Source organism: Microcebus murinus, chromosome 9, assembly GCF_040939455.1.
Source record: "Microcebus murinus isolate Inina chromosome 9, M.murinus_Inina_mat1.0, whole genome shotgun sequence".
Lineage (NCBI taxonomy): Eukaryota > Metazoa > Chordata > Mammalia > Primates > Cheirogaleidae > Microcebus > Microcebus murinus.
The window spans coordinates 82,081,146-82,100,730 of record NC_134112.1 but is presented as its reverse complement, the minus strand read 5'-3'; the positions used below and the strand labels follow the sequence as shown (position 1 = coordinate 82,100,730).

The following is a 19,585-nucleotide window of genomic DNA, read 5'->3' as shown; positions in this document are numbered from 1 at the left end:
CAGCCTAGCTCACAGCAACCTCAAACTCCTGGGCTCGAGTGATCCTTCTGCCTCAGCCTCCCGAGTAGCTGGGACTACAGGCATGCGCCACCATGCCCGGCTAATTTTTTTTTATATATATATCAGTTGGCCAATTAATTTCTTTCTATTTATAGTAGAGACGGGGTCTCGCTCAGGCTGGTTTTGAACTCCTGACCTTGAGCAATCCGCCCGCCTCGGCCTCCCAAGAGCTAGGATTACAGGCGTGAGCCACAGCGCCCGGCCTACTTGTAAACTCTTGACTTCAGGTAGCTGCTACTTCCATTCTCTTTCACTGTACTTTATGACTCTTAATATTTAAGTAAAGGATAATAAAAAAAAAAAATTCTTAGGAGTTGCTTGTAAAAAAGAAAATAATTATTTGAGAAATACTTTGGAATTATATATGCAAAGTCTGTACCTCATTTCTTCCTAGTGGATCAATGAGACAATATTAGTGCCACTTGTTCAAGAGATTGAGTCTGTCAGCACACAGATGAGACGAATGGGCTGTCCAGAGCTACAAATAGGAGGTATGTGAAAATAGAACCCAACATTTGATTTATTGTCAATAAATCTACCAAGTGGAAAATTTCTTCTTGTAATGGGCTGTTTTACAACTTTTTTGGTTATCTTGAGGTAAAGATAAAAAACAGAATGTCTGTAATATAGTTTTTTCTTAAGTGTAACAGCTTTGAGATGTAATTTACCTAACATACAATTTATTCATTTAAGTGTATAATCCAAAGTTTTGGATAGTGCAACCATCACCACAATCAATTTCAGAACATTTCATCACCCCACCCAAAAAACCCATACCCTTTAGTAGTCACCCCCCCACACCCCATCTCATGTGTTTCCCCAGCCTTAGGCAAGTACCAGTCTATTTTGTAGTTCTGTGGATAGTCCTGTTCTGAGTATTTTATATAAATGGAATCACACAATATGTGGTCCTTTGTGCTACCTTCTTTCAGTTAACATAATGTTTTCAAAGTTCATCTGTGTTAAGCATTTAACAGTACTTCATTTTTTTTTTATTGCTGAATTATATTCAAAATAGATCTACCTACCACGGTTTGCTTATCATTTACCAGTTGATTAGCATTTGGGTTGTTTCCACTTTGGGGCTACTGTGAATAATGATGTGATGTTGTGAACAATCATATACAGCTGTTTATGTGGGTATATGTTTTCATTTCTCTTGGATATATACTTAGGAGTGGAATTCCTGAGCCATATGGTACCTCTGTGTTTAAAACCTTTTGAGGAATTGCCAGGCTCTTTTCTGAACCAGCTGCACCATTTTATAGTCTCACCAGTGGTGTATATGTCTTATGGTCATCCTAGTAGGTGGAAAATAGTATCTCATTGTGGTTTTAGTTTACATTTCCTTGACGGCTAGTGATGGTAAACATCTTTTCATGTGTTTATTGCCCCCCCCTTTTTTCTTTTTTGGAAACAGAGTCTTGCTCCACCACCCAGGCTGGAGTGGAATGCCATGATCCTAGTTCACTATAACCTCATTCTTCTGGGTTCAAGGGATCCTCCTGCCTCAGCCTCCCAAGTAGCTAGGACTTCAGGCATGTGCCACTACATCTGGCTGATTTTTTTAATTATTAATTTTTGTAGAGACGGGTCTTACTATGTTGCCCAGACTGGTCTCAAACTCTTGTATTGGCCATTTTTATATCTTCTTAAGAGAAATGTCTTTTCAGATCTTTTAACCCGTTTTTAAATTGGGTTATTTTCCTTTTTATTATTGAGTAATAGGTGTTCTTTATATGTTATAGATAAAAGACCAAGACCCTTGTCGAATATTAATTACAAAGTTGTATATAGCATAAAGAATGTATAATAGTAATTTTAAATCACCCGTTTTCAACTCTTATCTGCTAAAAATAAAAATGAAGGTACCATGTAATGTAATTTGCCTAAAATATATATATGCTACAACTTACTTGATGTCAAGTAATTAGTTTTGAAAATAGGGAATATTTTAGTTAACCAGCTCCTTGATGATGGATGAGGCTACTGAAATTAAGAGAAGGTAAGCAACTTGCCCAGTGTACAGGCCAGTGATGGGAGACCAGAATTCTCTGGCTTCAAAGCCAGAATGGGTACTTTCTCAGTGTAGGTAATGTTATTTAAACCTGTGCTTCTCCTTTCCGAGCTTTCTATTTGAAATATAAAACCATAGAATCTTCTGGATAGGTGTAGTGGCTCATGCCTGTAGTCCTAGCACTTTGGGAGGCCGAGGCAGGAGGATCACTTGAGGCCAGGAGTTTGAAACCATCCTGAGCAACATAGCAAGACACCTGTGTCTCTACAAAAAATTAAAAAAAAAAAAAAAATTAGGCATGAGGTCACATGTCTGTAGTTTCAGCTACTCGAGATTCGCTTGAGCCCAGGAATTTAAGGTTGCAGTAAGCTGACACCATTGCACTTGAGCCTGGGTAATAGAGCAAGACCTTGTCTCAAAAAAAAAAAAAAATACATACATATATATATATATATATTATATATATATATGTGTGTATTTTTTAGGCTGGGTGTGGTGGCTCATGCCTGCAATCCCAGCACTTTAGGAGGCCAAGGCAGGAAGACTGCTTAAGGCCAAGAGTTTGAGATCAGCCTGAGCAACATAGCAAGATCCTCATCTCTACAAAAAAAATTTAATTAAAAAAATTATATCTTTCAAGACATTTTATCACAGAAATGTGCTTTTAAAAAATAACAACATTGGCCGGGCGCGATGGCTCACGCCTGTAATCCTAGCTCTTGGGAGGCCGAGGCGGGCGGATTGCTCAAGGTCAGGAGTTCAAAACCAGCCTGAGCAAGAGCGAGACCCCGTCTCTACTATAAATAGAAAGAAATTAATTGGCCAACTGATATATATATATAAAAAATTAGCCGGGCATGGTGGCTCATGCCTGTAGTCCCAGCTACTCAGGAGGCTGAGGCAAAAGGATCTCTCGAGCCCAGGAGTTTGAGGTTGCTGTGAGCTAGGCTGACGCCATGGCACTCACTCTAGCCTGGACAACAAAGCGAGACTCTGTCTCAAAAAAAAAAAAAAAAAAAAAAAAAAATAACAACATTGCTTTGTTTTGTGACTACAAAAGTAATACACGTTCATTGTAGAAAATTTGGAAAGTTGTAAAAATTACTATTTTTGGAGCAAATGCTGTAACATTAACTATATATAGTGATGTGCTGCATAATGATGTTTTGGTCAACGACAGACCAGGTATATGATGGTCCCATACGATTATAATGGAGCAGAAAAATTACTATCTCCTAGTGACAACATATTACTCATGTGTTTATGGCGATACTGTTGTAAACAAACCTACTGCTTCGCCAGTCATATAAAAGTATGACCCGTACCGTATATACAGGGCACAATGCTTGATAATTAACAACTGTGTTACTGGTTTATGTATTTACTATTTATTATTATTTTAGAGTGTAGTCATTATTTTTTAAAAAGTTAACTGTAATGCAGCCTCATGCAGGGCCTTCGGAAGGTGTTCCCAAAGAGAGCATTGTTACCACAGGAGATGACAGCTCCATATGTGTTATTGCCCCTGAAGACTTTTCTAGTGGGACATGTGGAAGAGGAAGACAGTGATATTGATGATCCTGACCCTGTATAGACCTGGGCTAATAATTTGTGTGTTTGTCTTAATTTTTGACAAAAAAAGGTTTAAAAAAATTAATAAAAAATGTTTAAAATAGAAAAACTTAATGAGGATATAAACAAAGGAAATATTTTTGTACAGCTGTACAATGTGTTTTAAGCTAACTTATTACAAAGGAGTCAAAAAGTTAAAAAAATTAAGTTTATAAAGTAAAAAAGTTACAGTAAGCTAAGGTTAATTTATTATTGAAAAAGAAAAGTGTTTTAAATAAATTTAGTGTCGCCTAAGTGTACAGTGTTTATAAAGTCTACAGCAGTGGAAATGTTATAAAGTCTTGTAGGCCTTCACATTCACTGCCCACTCACTCACGTAGAGCAAATTCCAGTCCAACTTCATTCATGGTAAGTGCCCTATATAGCTGTACCATTTTTTTATCTTTCGTGTCATATTTTTATAGTACCTTTCCCATATTTAGATATGTTTAGATACACAAATATTTACCTTTGTGTTACAGTTGCCTACAGTATTCAGTACAGTAACCTGCTATACAGGTTTGTAGCCTAGGAGCAATAAGCTACACCATAAAGCCTAGGTGTGTAGCAGGCTATACTATCTAGGTTTATGTAAGTTTACTCTATGATGTTCACACAATGACAAGATCCCCCAACCACACATTTCTTAGAACAAACATATCCCTATTATTAAGTGATGCATGACTGTGTATCCATTATAAGTTATACCATAACTTAAGAAATGTGAAAAGTGTGTATTTAGGAATTGAGGAAATATGGATATATATGTATATACTTTTAATTAAATTGAAATCATATTATTTTGTTGCCTGCTTCCCTTCCCCCACCTTTTCCATTTTGTTAAATATTCTCTAGCATTATTTTTATGGGTAGATTGTATTTTTTTATATATGTATTATAGCATATGTAACCAATCTTTATTATCTAGAATTTAGGTGGGTTTTTTTTTACTATTATTAATAATGTTATAGTGAATATCCTTTTATCCAAATTTTTGTCTATATTTATAATTATTTCATTAGGGTAATTTCTTAGAAATAGAGTTTTTATTTCAATAGGTGTGAATATTTTTAAGGCTTTTGATGCATATTCCCTTCAAAAAGTTTATACCAGTTTATACTCTAGCAACCCTGTCACATGTAAGAATGCCTTTTCCTAAACATTGGATATTACTGGTAAGGTTAGACATTTTGAAATTTTTAAAAAATTCCTTTGTATAGTTAACTTTCATGATATGATAAGAAAAATCACTATCATAAAAAGTTTCTGCTTGTCCTGGCATAATGGGCAACTTCTAATTCACCCTGTTTTGAAAGCTATCATGTATCTTTTTATATATATCCTATAAAAATTTCTATACATTAGTTTATAGATTTGCCAAAATGGATTTGGCTGCTTTTTTAGGGGTATGTGGGGGAGTGAGGTGTAAATCTGGCTACCTTGCCTGGAGGGATAAGTGTTAGATAAAGCAGATAATGCAAATTAAGATAAACTATTGTTACTTTCATTTATTCCTTCAACATCTTTTGAGTACCTACTCTGTGCTAGGTACTGTTGTAGGCGTTAGGGATACAGCAGTGAGCAAAATAACCAAATTCCTTCTAGTGGATGAGACAGACAATAAACAAAATAGAGGAAGTACGTTGGATAGGGGTTAGTGCTAAGGAGAAAAAAAATCACAGGAAGATATTGTTATTGTTCAGGGACTTAGAGATAGGGTAGTCAGGGAAAACATCACTAACTTGTGTAAATGCCATGAGAAGCAAGCTATATGAACACAAGAAGAAGAGCATTTTTCATTCTTTTAGAGACCCACATTAAGGATAATCTGTGTTCTCTGTGTTTTATTTTTAACAGAGGCTAGTATTACTAGCTTGAAACAAGCTGCCCTGGTCAAAGCCCCTCTCATTCCGACTCTGAATACAATCGTGCAGTATCTAGACCTCACACCAAATCAGGAATACTTATTTGAAAGGATCAAAGGTAATTATTGGTTTGAAGAGAAAAAAACAAGAGCTTTTTCACTTCCTTGGGATTTTATAACTAAACGTTGAGAAAAAAAATTTTTTCAATTAAAATCATAACTATGACCTTATATTTTATAAACATATATCTAATTATCACTTAATTAAGTCTTATACTTGAACAGCTTTTGGGTGTTATATTTTATATGCTAAGAATTATCAAGTAACATTAGCCAAGAGTACATTAATTAATTTAATTATGTATAGGGAGCTTAAATATGAGCCAAATGGGCTCAAGTGAATATTTCACTCATTTTCTACTCTTAGAGTGCCAAGAATGGATGCCACTGTGACAGTCTTTATAATTTCAACATGCTGATCCTTATTTCTCTTAATTTTTATAATTCCTGTTTCATATGTTGCTTTCTTGTATGTGTTATATATTCTTTATTTGGAGGGAGATATGATCTGAAGAGGCTGACCTGAGAATCGGGAAAGTTATCCTTCCTGACATTCCTACACATTCTCTTCGTGCTACCTTACTTGGGGAGCAGTTCATGAAGTTAGAATTTTTTCAAATTTGGATAAATTTTGTAAAATGTTCTCATCACTAAAATAAGTTTTAGATGTAGTATTCAAATTTATTATAAATCTTAATTTGAAAATATGCTGTGCTTCCCCTTTTCCCTCAGTTTGGGTTGGGAATCAGAAGTAAGCATTTTCTATGACTTTTAAAAGACTTTTTATATAAGGAGAGTTTCAAACATATACAAAACTAGACAAAATAGTATATACACAACTTTCTTCCCCCCCCCCCCCCCCCAGACTAGAGTGAGTGCTATGGCATCAGCCTAGCTCACAGCAACCTCAAACTCCTGGGCTCAAGCAAATCCTTCTGCCTCACCCTCCCAAGTGGCTGGGACTACAGGCATGTGCCACCACGCCCAGCTAATTTTTTCTATATATATTAGTTGGCCAATTAATTTCTTTCTATTTATAGTAGAGACAGGGGCCTCGCTCTTGCTCAGGGTGGTTTCGAACTCCTGACATCAAGCAATCCGCCCGCCTTGGCCTCCCAGAGTGCTAGGATTATAGGCGTGAGCCACCGCACCCGGCCTACACAACTTTCTTATACATCACCCCGCTCCAGCACCCATTAGTCCCTGGACAACCCCTGCCCTGTCCATACCCTATCTACTTCCTTCCTGTATTATTTGAAGCAAATCCTATACATTGTTATCATTTCATCTGTAAATATTTCCTTGTGTATCTCTAAAAGATGAGAACCTTTAAAAAACTCTAATACAACCATATGTAACCACAATATAATTATACCTAATATTCTTTACATTATGAATTATCCAGCCTATGTTCAAATTACCCGCTATCTCATAAAATATGTAATTACATTTTTTAGTATTTGTTTGAATCAGAATCCACCTATTCTCACACGTTGCAATTGGTTAAGTTTCTTTTAGGCTATTGGCTTCCCGTCCATCCCATTTTTTTCCTTTGCCACTTATTTGTTATAAGAACTGGATTGTTTGTCTATGGAATTTTATACGGTGTGGGTTTTGGTGAATCCATCTCCATAGTGTAGTTTTACATGACCTATATGTTCTCTGTATTTCCTGTAAATTCAACTTTTGAGTTTTTTGTCAAGGTGCCCCATAAATAACAGGGTATCTGTACATCTAAAAATAATGTATGTATGTGTCTCTCTCTCTGTATGTATACATATACACAAATAATATATGAAGTAGTATATCAAATATACAAAAAAGTTTAAAAGAATACAATGGACCCTGTATTGTGTTTTAGATTGAATAGCAACATTTTGCCATCTTTTATTCTCTCTCTCTCTCTCTGCATATACACACACAGACACTTTTTTTCTGTACTATTTGAAAGTATTAATACATTGCAGACATCATTACTTTCAGCATGCATTTTCCTAAAAATAAGAACATTCTACTACATAACCACACTGTAATTATCACACCTTAAACATTAATAATAATAATTCTATAATACCATCAAATATACTGTCCATATTCAGATTTCTTAATTGTCCAGTGACTGTTTTTAAGAACCCAGAAAGGTAGTTTTATCATCCCACATTTTGGTTTTATCTCATTTCTTTCTTCATGCTATTTAACTTGAACTTTTATATCTTGTATTTCTTTAGGTTTAGGTGTTTTGATCAGGTTTTTAAGATGTGCTTCCCTTACTATAATCACATGGTCTTTTTTCTTTTTTACATATTCTTAGCTTTTTAAAATGTCACCTTTATTGCCACAGAACTTTCTCAGGGAGGTTGTATGAGCTCATTTCGATGGAACAGAGGTGGAGACTTCAGAGGACGAAAGTGGGACACAGACCTGCCCACTGATTCTGCTGTAAGTGCCTAGATTTATTTATTTTTTGTTTTTTTAGTTTAACGTTTTTGTTATTGGATTTATGTGTTGTTTATTCATTATAAAAATGAGTATTAAGGCCAGGCACTGTAGGGGGGCCTGGTGGCTCACCTAGCACTCTGGGAGGTTGAGATGGGAGGATCACTTGAGATTAGGGAGTCAAGACCAGCCTGAGCAAGAGCAAGACTCCATCTCCACCAAAAATAGAAAAAATTAGCTGGGCATGGTGGTGTACACTTGTAGTCCCAGCTAGTCAGGCGGCTGAGGCAGGAGGATCGCTTAAGGCCAGGAGTTTAAGGTTACAGTAAACTCTGATGACGCCTCTGCACTCTACCTGGGGCAACAGAGAAAGACTCTGCCTCAAAAAAAAAAAAAAAGGCATTAAAAATAATTTAGAAAATAAGATAGAAATAAATTATAATAGTAACAGCATTTTAACCAATCACTGTTAACATCTTTGTGTATTTGTTTGTTTGTTTGTTTCTTTAGGTGGTGATGTTTTTCTTTTTTTCTTTTTTTTAGCAGTTTAAGATGTATATGGTGCTATTTTTCAATGTTTTTATCATAGTTATAATTATTCTATATGTAAAATTATATATTCTGCTTTTTTTTCACTTTTGTAATGTTTAAGTATTTTTTTCATTATTATACACTGTCATTGAACTATTCTCCTATATTGGACCGAAAAGTTGGAGAAACTTGTGACAGGGAAGGGATTTTTATTTGTTTTCCTATCATAAATGATGTGGCAAGCAAGGTCATGATGCATTTTGCTTTCTTATTTGGGATTATCACTTTAAGAAAGATTCCTAGAATTTTTAGATTCCTAGAATTAGATTAGATCAAAGAGTTTAAAGGTTTTTGCATGCTTAAGAGTTTTTCAAAATCATGTTCTTTGTTTTCTTTTATAGTGACTGTTATGGGAGAAATTAAGTTTTAAATGTTGATATTCAGACTGAGAATTGAATGTATGTGTGTTTTATCTTGGTTTTGCTGTTGAATTAATTGTATGGATGTGAATAATCCATATAACATAAAGCTAGGAATGTCCTTTTTTAGTATTGTTATGAAAATCTAGAAATGAAGATCAAATGTTTTGGGAATAGTAGTCTAATGTTTAAGCCTCCCCCCCAACCCCCCCACACATAGATGATGGTAACTTTGTAGGCTGCAGTATTTAAATTTTTTCTTTTTCAGTTTGCAGAGGAAATCTTCCCATCAAAATATAGACTGATTTGATGGCAAATATATTTTTCTGTTGTAAATTTTGAGTAGATTATTTGAATAAAGCCTAGACTCATATCTTAAACACACTGAATTCATTTATGATTTAAGAGAGGAAAAGATCCTATTGGTGAATTCCTTATGTTTATAGGAAAGAAATTTTGGATTAAATAGGCATGTTACCTGAATTATGTGTTTTTATATTTTCATTCTATAGATTTTATCTTAGAACCATTTGAAAGCATTTTGGCTAATTCTTTAGAGAAAATTTTTTAAAGTGGGATAATTATAAATACAGATGTTTTTAAAGGTCTGTATCCATGCTAGATTTTCATGCTGACTTTGAAAAATTATTTCGTCATCTTCAGATCATCATGCATGTATTTTGCACATACCTTGATTCCAGATTACCTCCACATCCTAAGTACCCTGACGGAAAAACATTTACTTCTCAGCACTTTGTTCAGACACCAAATAAACCAGGTATAAACCTCTCCTAAAAGAATGTGTTAAGATTTTCATATGAAATATCTCTGGTGGTTTGATTTTCTAATATAACATATTTCCTTTACAGATGTTACGAATGAGAATGTTTTTTGCATTTATCAGAGTGCTATCAACCCTCCCCATTATGAGTTGATATACCAACGTCATGTCTACAATCTTCCAAAGGTATTTTTGTATATAGAAGTTAGAGAATGTCATAGATGACTTGCTTAGATAATGTTTTTAAAATTAGAATCTCCTATTTATGGAATAGGTAGGAAACCTTTTAAGTTAGGGGAAATGTGTTTCTTATATATATATTTTTTTAACTATAAAAGTAGTATGTACTTAATTTGGGAAAGTATAAGTATAGGGGGAAAAATCACTCATTTTGGCATGTTGCCTTTTGATAAATTTAATTTTGGTCTTTCTGTGTATTTTTTATGAGCTACAATTGTATTATTTATGTAGTTTTATATCTTGCATTTAAAAATTAACTTTATACATAATTTTCCATACTATTAATAATCTTCATAAAAATATTTTTTAGTGGCTATAAAAAACTTCCTTATAAGATTATAACATAGCTGGGCATAGAGGTGGGCACCAATAATTCCAGCTACTTGAAAGGTTGGGGCAGGAGGATCTCTTGAGCCCAGGAGTTCAAGGCTGCAGTGTGCCATGATCACACCACTGCATCCCAGCCTGGACCAGAGTGAGACTCTGTCTCTTAAAAAAAAGAGAGATTATAACAAAATTTATTCAACTCTTCTCCTAGTATTGAACATGTTGGATATTCATGCATACAGCTATCTGCATTTTGGATCATTTCTTTAGAATTCCAGAAGTAGAATTCTAGGTCACAGAATATTTTTAAGGCTTTTAAATATATATAATAGCGGCCAGGCGCGGTGGCTCACACCTGTAATCCTAGCACTCTGGGAGGCCGAGGTGGGAGGATTGCTTGAACTCAAGAGTTCGAGACCAGCCTGAGCAAGAGTGAGACCCCATCTCTACTAAAAATAGAAAGAAATTAGTTGGACAACTAAAAATATAAAAAAAAATTAGGCAGGCATGGTGGTGCATGCCTGTAGTCCCAGCTACTTGGGAGGCTAAGGCAGGAGGATCACTTGAGCCCAGGAGTTTGAGGTTGCTGTGAGCTAGGCTGACACCATGGCACTCTAGCCCTGGCAACAAAGTGAGACTGTGTCTCAAAAAAAAAAAAAAATATGTAATAGCAGTTACTTTATTTAAAAGGTTGTTATACCAGTTTACACTTCCATCCAGGTATTTTACTCTTGATTACAAACATCAGTTCTGTGAATGACCTTTGCAGTTATTTTTGTTATTAGTATTGTTACTGAGAAATTGTACATTTGCTGTAATTATAATTGTGTTCTCTATCAGATATTTGAGAGAAGATATTAATTTTATTTCTTTCAAATTTAATATTTATCTTTTTAAGTATATAAATATTTTTGGCTGTTGAAGTTCTGTTAGTATTCATGCCAGCCCTTTTTTTTTTTTTTTTTTTTTTAAAGAAACACTTTTAAAAACACATTCTCAGATTTTGTTTGCTTGTTTATTTTTGGAGACAGGGTCTCACTCTGTTGCCCAGGCTAGAGTGCAGTGGTGTCATCATAGCTCACTAGCTCATTGCAACCTCAAACTCCTGGGCTCAAGCAATCCTCCTGCCTCAGCCTCCTGAGTAGCTGGGACTACAGGCACATGCCACTGCATTGGCTAGTTTTTTCTGTTTATTCTCAGATTTTGAATGAAAACATACTAAGTCAGAGTAAACAGGTAAAAGTCAATCAGTAAATTGAAAATACAAACTAGGAGTTGTTTTTACAGACCAACAATTATATATTAGTTTGATTTTAGAGTTAGCGAAACACTGCCTAGTAGTCCCTTATAGATAAAATAAATTTATGTCTAACGTTACTTATATAATAAGGTGTACTATAATGTTATTTTGAAGTATGGCTAAAAGCTTTTTTAATCCCAACACTCTTGTGTATGCTTTCAGTTTTAGAGATAGAGCATTTTTTATGTGTAGTGTACAGGGATACCAACCTCAGAATAGCTCTCTTCTGGACTAATCTTTCAGGTCTCAACTTATAAATCTTTCCATCAGGGAGATGTCTCCTGCCTCACCAGTCTGCTAGGTTAGATGCTGTACCTTCATAGGTTCCAGTGGCATCCACTTCTCATCTTGCAGTATTCTTCAGACTTTGTTTTAATTCTTAGTTTACTGTCTGCCTTTGTTACTAGCCTTTAAGCTCCTTGATTACATGTATCCTTTCTGTTTTATTCACCATAGTATTCCTACTTCCTGGCACAAAGTATTGACAATAGGCACTTGTTGAGTGAATAAATGAATGTTTGAATTACATGGAATTATGATTTAGTAGAATATTAATTAATAGGATCTGCACTTACTATACGTACCAGATTGAGTCTTTTTGGTTTGGTTTAAATCTTATCTTTTTGGTCTTTGTTCCAGGGCAGAAATAATATGTTTCATACATTGTTAATGTTTCTCTATATCATAAAGACCAAAGAGTCAGGAATGCTTGGGTAAGTATTTATGCTTTAAAAACAAAGTACTTAATTTATTAACTGATATTATGTTAAGATTCTGCAGAAGGCGGCAGCATGTAACTGAAAAGATTTATGACTGAACAACAATAGATACGGCTTCTGGTATTAAAATAGCTTGGCTCTGTCGCTACTAGCTTTGCTCTCTTGGGCAAGTCCATCAATTCCTCAGAACCTCCATTTCCCTATTGGTAAAAGGTAAATAAACCACATCATTGGGTTTTTTCAAGCCATTCCATTTCAGACACAAAGCATTCTGCAAAATGTTTATACTTGAGAGAGATGGAGTCAGTACTCATTCTATAATGTTGTTAACTAGGATGGAAAAATAATCAGTTGAAATGGTTTGCATACTTAGTAATGAAGCTCACATATTCCAACAAATTCAAAATTGTGTGTAGACATTTGATTAAATTTTAGTGTATCAAATAACGTTTGAAATAAGTAGGCTCCAAATGAAGCTAGGGAAATCTGGTAATGCCAGGTCTAGGAGTCTGCAGACTTGGCTTCTGGGTTCCACTCTGCCATACTAAGTAACCTAAGCCTAACAAAATGTAGAGGGAAGGGCTTGGAGGAGAAGGGACCTGTGGTCAATTCCTCTTCTGATATGCATGCCTCTTTCAAGGTTTGTTTAGGTATCTTCTGTGTAATTTGGAAGTTATATGTGTTCTACAGTTGTGCTGTCCAGCACAGTAGCCACCAGCTACATGTGGCATTGAGCATATGAAACATGACTAGTCCAAATTGAGATGGACTAAAGAGTAAAATACCTACCAGATTTCAAAGATGTCATATACAAAATGTAAAATATCTCCTTAATAATTTTGCATATTGATTACATACCAAAATACTATTTTTGTTTTGTTTTGTTTTTTGAGACAGAGTCTCGCTTTGTCACCCAGGCTAGAGTGAGTGCCATGGCATCAGCCTAGCTCACAGCAACCTCAAACTCCTGGGCTCAAACATTCTGCTGCCTCAGCCTCCCAAGTAGCTGGGACTACAGGCATGCGCCACCATGCCTGGCCAATTTTTTCTATATATATATTAATTGGCCAATTAATTTCTTTCTATTTATAGTAGAGACGGGGTCTTGCTCTTGCTCAGGCTGGTTTCGAACTCTTGACCTCGAGCAGTCCACCCGCCTCAGCCTCCCAGAGTGCTAGGATTACAGGCATGAAGCCACCGTGCCTGGCCCAAAATACTATTTGGGATGTTTTAGGTTAAATGAAATATATTCTTAAAATTAATTTTGCCTATTTTTGCTTTTTTTGGTGTCTGTTAGAAAATTTAAATTATGTATGTGACTTGCATTTGTGATTCTATTGTATTTCTATTGGACAGCACTGCTCTAGAGAAAGCAAAGCTTCTGTCCTTAAATATATTACATGCAAAGATTAAAACAAACATGAACAAAAAGTTGTAAACAAACACAAATATTTATCAGCTTCTTTTATCATATAGTTTTTAATGTAAGAAAGATTTAAGAGGAAACTCACTTTTGTGAGGTACTAATGTACTTTTTCCTTTATTTTTAAATTATGAAAATAATGCATGCTCAGTAGAGAAATATTTAAATGACACAGCAATATGTAATCTAGAACATGAAAGTTTCTCTCTGATCAGCCTCTCTCAATCCCAACTCCCTCAGGACACCCAGTGTTAACAGTTTCAGGTTTATGTCTCCAGACTGCTTGCTGGAAATAAGTTGATTTTGATTTGGTTTAAAAATTTATAGTACCAAACATACTACTCTAGGTAGTGAGATTTTTTTAATCTCATGGTATATTTTGCACATTTTTCCATGTCAGTATATACAGATTTTTTTTCCCTAAAATTTCTAGAAATACTTAGTTATAAATGTGTTGCTATATATATTAGATGGAATATGGAATTTGCTATAAATATATTGTTAATACAGGTTGAATATCACTTACCTGGAATGCTTGGGACCAGAAATATTTTGGATTTCTGATTTTTTTGGATTTTGGAAAATTTGCAATACTTACTGGTTGAGCACCCCTAATCTGGAAATCTAAAATGCCCTAATGAGCATTTCCTTTGAGTTTGAGTATCATGTTGGCACTTAAAATGTTTTGGATTTGGAACATTTTGGGTTACAGATGCTCAACTTGTATAATATAAATAAACAATGAATTTTTGGTTTTAATTGAAAATTTATCTTTTCCTCTATAAATCCAAATTGATATTTTGATGTATAAAATGATTTGTTATGATAGCATGAAGTTTGTGTTGAGTGCCATTTACAATTTGTCATGTGCATAAAAATGAAAAAACTTCAAAAGTGCTTAGTCGGGCATAATTTTACTCAGACGCCAAGGATGGATATAATTTTTGAAGTGCTTATCTCTTCTTAATGAGCAACTTATATATGAAAAATTAAGCATTTTAGACTAAAACTAATGAGTTTTTTTTTATTGGATTTTTTTTTAAACCAAGGAGGAAAAACTTTGAAATTATTAACCTTTGTAATATGACTGGTGAATCTTTTTAATATATCTAATAGTTAAAAACTATCCCATAACTTAAAGGAAATAAGAGAGTGGCTCAGGTATAGTCCATTTGGAATCATGACCATAAAATTGCAGATTGATCCAAATATATTATCAGTACATTACCAATTGCCAGGTATTTATGCAGTTACTAGAATTAGATGCAAGTGTAACTTCCAAAAGGGAAAAAAAAATATGGGCAGAATTGACTGCATGGTGATCTAAATGTTCTGTTTAGCAAAAGACACCATAAAATTTAAATTTAAATGATAAACTGAGACAAAGCATTATACTGCAACATATTGCAGACCTAGCTAATATTAGTCATATACAAAGAAGTCATAAATTAATTAGAAAAGAAAAATATAGAAAAGTGGGCAAAGATGTGAAAGACTTTTTCACAGAAAAGTATACAAACAGCTAATAAACAGAAAAATGCTTATCCTCATAAACAATCCAAAATTAAAACAGCATTTTTTTTCTAGCAAACTGAGATTTATCATTTTGCAGTGTTGGTTAGGGTATGAGGAAATGGAAAATACTGTTGATAGAAATTACCTGTTTCGAAGGGCATTTTTGGTAATTGTTTTTAATTTCTTATCAAGGTTAATACATTATAATAATTTTAAAAGTTATATAGAGCTAATAGTTTATGACAGAAATAAGCAGTTCCCTGTACACATCCCAAAAGCTGCCACTTGAAACTTTTTTAGCTCTTTCTTTTGATGTTAGTCTTATAGTTCCAAATAATGAGATACGCAGCTGTTCCTTGATTCTTCAGTTTTGGACATTGTCAATTTCTCATTTTGCTAGATGGGTAACTACTCTCTCTTATAGCCCTCTTCTCTTTCCCTTAGATTTTTTTTTTTTTTTTTTTTTGAGACAGAGTCTCACTTTGTTACCCAGGCTAGAGTGAGTGCCGTGGCGTCAGCCTAGCTCACAGCAACCTCAAACTCCTGGGCTCAAGCGATTCTGCTGCCTCAGCCTCCCGAGTAGCTGGGACTACAGGCATGCACCACCATGCCCGGCTAATTTTTTCTATATATATTAGTTGGCCAATTAATTTCTTTCTGTTTATAGTAGAGACGGGGTCTCACTCTTGCTCAGGCTGGTTTCGAACTCCTGACCTTGAGCAATCCGCCCGCCTCGGCCTCCCAGAGAGCTAGGATTACAGGCGTGAGCCACGGCGCCCGGCCTCCCTTAGATTTTAAGTATAGTTTATTTTGAATACAAAATATTAGTCTCTGGAGGAGAAATAGAATTTTTTTGTTGCTATATACAATATGGTTTAGTTTAAGATGTATTAATATATGCAAACTCATTAAAGCATCCCTAATAGTTTGTAAGTGCCTAATTCAAATCAAGTAGGTGTAGTTCTCTAAGAGGCCTAGCATCTCTGTATCTTTCATTTTTTAAATTTAATTGACTCTTTGAATCTTACTTGCTAAAACTATTTCATTAGCTCTCTCTATTACCTAGTGTAGTAGTTTTTGAAGTTTACTGGAAAATTAATTTTCAACACTTCATAAATCTATTTATTCTAAATTTGGGTTTTAAGCATAGTTAAGAAAGTAATTACTGTTACTAGAGTGACCTGTTAAACTGTGTATAACTTAATTCATTACAGAATCACATTAAATGTCATCAGTTAAACATGTATTACTTTTATAAAGATTCTTGTTTCAGTTATTGGAAAAAGACTTAAAATGCTTGGAAAGCAATTCTACTAAAACTTTTTTTTCCTCCCTTCTTTATAGGAGAGTTAATCTTGGTCTATCCGGTGTGAATATTTTGTGGATTTTTGGCGAGTAGGGGATCATTTAATTCCAAACATTTGGACTTCTATTTCACTGAACCAGAAGTTGTTGAATCTAACCATCTCTGAGTCACTGCCTCTTCTTATTTCTATGAAATAAGATACGCATGTGTATATGCTACAAACCCTTTAGATTTAACAAAAAATTAACTATTATGAAACGTCCTTGTGAAAATGTCCTGTATCTTCTACACCAAGAGATATTATCTTCAGTTTTACATCACATTTTAGAAATTTCAGTTGACTTCAGGTTTTTATTGGCCCAAATCAGTGCCATTCCTCCTTAATTAAATGTGAGTCCTTTTTCATTGTAACCCTCAAAGAAGAGTCACCCACCTGACTCTTCCACCACCAAAAAGTGTTTTTTCAGTCATGTTATTTAGTATTGTAAGTACTTAGAAACAAAGAAAATCACTAATTTAGTTTTTTTAAATCTATTTCCCCAGTGTTCTGCAAGTCAGCCCAAAGTCCAAAGAAATTTTATTAACTCCTAAGTAATGTTTTAAGTTCATGTATGTTTTAAAATGTTACTAAAAGAAGTTTGACAGTGTTGGCATTTAAGAAGTCAACTCTTGGAGTAAATTTAGCTGTGAGAATTAATCTGTTTGGGTTTTAGTTAAGAGTCTGAGGATGTCAAGAGAACAGTTTACTGTTTCAGCTTTAGCAACTCAGTTTCCACTATTCCATAATATTGTGTTATTTTTAAAGTTCGCTATAAGATCATAGTGATATCCTGTGTTTAAATTTTTTAGATATGCTCAAAATATCTGCATAGTGTGAAGTTAACAAATTTGTAAGTTTTGCTTGACTCTCCGTATTTATTTTCTGTACATATGTGTAGTAGCCAACCATTGCATGTTTTCTTGGTCGACATACTAGAGACTGCTTTTGTCACCTCACACAAACCTGGGAACAGCTAAAACCAGTGTCTTGAAAAATTGCATGTCAGTGTTATATATGCATCCAATTTTGTATGATTTATAAATTCACCTTTCAAAAAGTTGTTCCTGTTTTTAAAAGTTGATCTCCAAAGGAAAGGAATTTCTTATCTTTTAACTGCTTTTGGTATATGCTCAATATATTTGCTATGATATTTTGGGAAGAAAATATCAAACATGTTAAACATAAGAACATGTCAAAATTTAAGTCTGTTATTTCAAAAGTTATTGAAGATGTCATGGAATAATAATTGCTATACTGTTATACTGTACAATTGCATATACTTTATTAAAAGCATTATGGAGAAAAATTTTAACAATACATAAGATAAAAGGTCTTTTTTTCTTTATAGGACTTAAGACAGCATTTAGTCTAAAAATTCAAAGCTATGACATTTTTAAGGTTACTATCAAAAAATACAATATACAGTAAATATATATATGTAAAAAGACTAGAGGTACCTACTGAAAAAGAAAAGATATTTTGTTTGCATGCTAGTGTCTAGTATTGATTACTGTACTCTGGGTTGCTTTCCTATATTAGCTTTTCTTCCTGAATGTTTGAGCCAGTTTCTATTTAAATGTAGCTTTTATTAAAAAATACTTTGGTGAATTAGTTTGAATTCACCCTTCAGGAGAACAGTGCACTGCAAATAAGGCAAATTTTTTGGTCCTTGTGTTAAAATGAGTAAATATCTCTAATCAAATGTTATTTATAGGATATATGTCACAAGTTTTTCTTCTCATTGCTTGACTTCTTATGGGATCAGATCCACCAGTCTTCTAGATTACATTCACTGTCTCATTTATCCTTTTCTTCCTTTGTAAATATCAGCCTTTACTTAAGCCACATTTCTTTTAAAGGCCTACTTAAGTGTTTATAATTTAGTTCCCACTGAGTCATAAAAATGCTGTGTTGTTTGGCTTTCTCAAACTAATAAATACTTTAAGCTGATATTTTAACAGGAAAGACATGCAGCATGTAGAGTGGTGTTTTCTAGACTTAGCTTTGCAATATAAATACTTTAAATATGGACATTCCTCAAAGGTCAGTCTTTAGTCCTCTATTTCACTGTATTTGCCTTTCCTTAGAGATCTCATTCATTCCACAACTTTGTTTGTCACCTCTCTGCCTTTGATTCCCAAATTCATCACCAAACATAATGTCTCTCTCGAGCTGTAGTGTTACATTTCCAATTACCTGTCAGACATTTCCACTTGGATATCCTGCAGACTCTGTATCTGGAACTGAATTCACATTTACTAAAGTCTGCTCCCTCTTCTTACATCCTTTTTTCTGTTCATTGTACTAGCAGTTGCCCACACTCAAAACTCTGGTGTCATCTTTGATTCCTGGAGCTCCCTGGGTCCCCAATCCAATCAGGCAGCAAACCTCATCCATTCTTTCTTAACAATGTCTCTTGCAGCTGTCCCTTTCCATTTCTGCCACCACTATGCTCATTTACACCCTTATCAACTCACACAGGACTACTGCAACAGCCTAATTAATCTCACAGCCTCCTAATTGTTGCCATGCTTCCAGATTTTCCAATTCATTCTGTACATTCTCTTCAAATTCATCTTCCTAAAACACCTGTTTGATCATTTCATCCCCCTGATAAATTCCTTAGCCTGACATTTAAAGCCCTATACAATCTGGCCCCAACCTGGCCTTATGCATCTAAATCCTTGGCTCCAGCCGGTGCAGGCTGCTCACTGCTTGCTGGGTTCTCTGCTTGCCACCTCCTGCTCATCCTGATCACTCTCCGGGGATGCCCTCCCACTCCCATTCTACCATCTACCCCTGCCTTGAGACTTCACTCTAATTAAACCTGCTATTTGGAGTTGGTCCTGACCACGCCAGATGGCCATCATTTCTCCCCTAGAGTGATTAGATCTGTGCCCCTCCTTTGGCACTCAGCAGCCATATGAATGGATTCA

At 34.7% G+C, this 19,585-nt stretch overlaps 1 protein-coding gene across 1 annotated transcript in view; it reads left to right on the top strand.

The window, feature by feature from the left end:
- Positions 1-17,512, top strand: part of TMEM209 (transmembrane protein 209) — a 35,847-nt gene extending 18,335 nt beyond the window's left edge. Inside the window, exons 9-15 of the mRNA XM_012789212.3 lie at positions 455-551; positions 5,546-5,671; positions 7,954-8,051; positions 9,662-9,776; positions 9,868-9,965; positions 12,286-12,359; positions 16,648-17,512. Of these exons, the coding sequence (XP_012644666.1) occupies positions 455-551; positions 5,546-5,671; positions 7,954-8,051; positions 9,662-9,776; positions 9,868-9,965; positions 12,286-12,359; positions 16,648-16,702 (663 nt within the window). The 3' untranslated portion in view covers positions 16,703-17,512. The remainder of the gene's footprint in view (positions 1-454; positions 552-5,545; positions 5,672-7,953; positions 8,052-9,661; positions 9,777-9,867; positions 9,966-12,285; positions 12,360-16,647) is intronic.
- Positions 17,513-19,585: the final 2,073 nt, after the last annotated feature.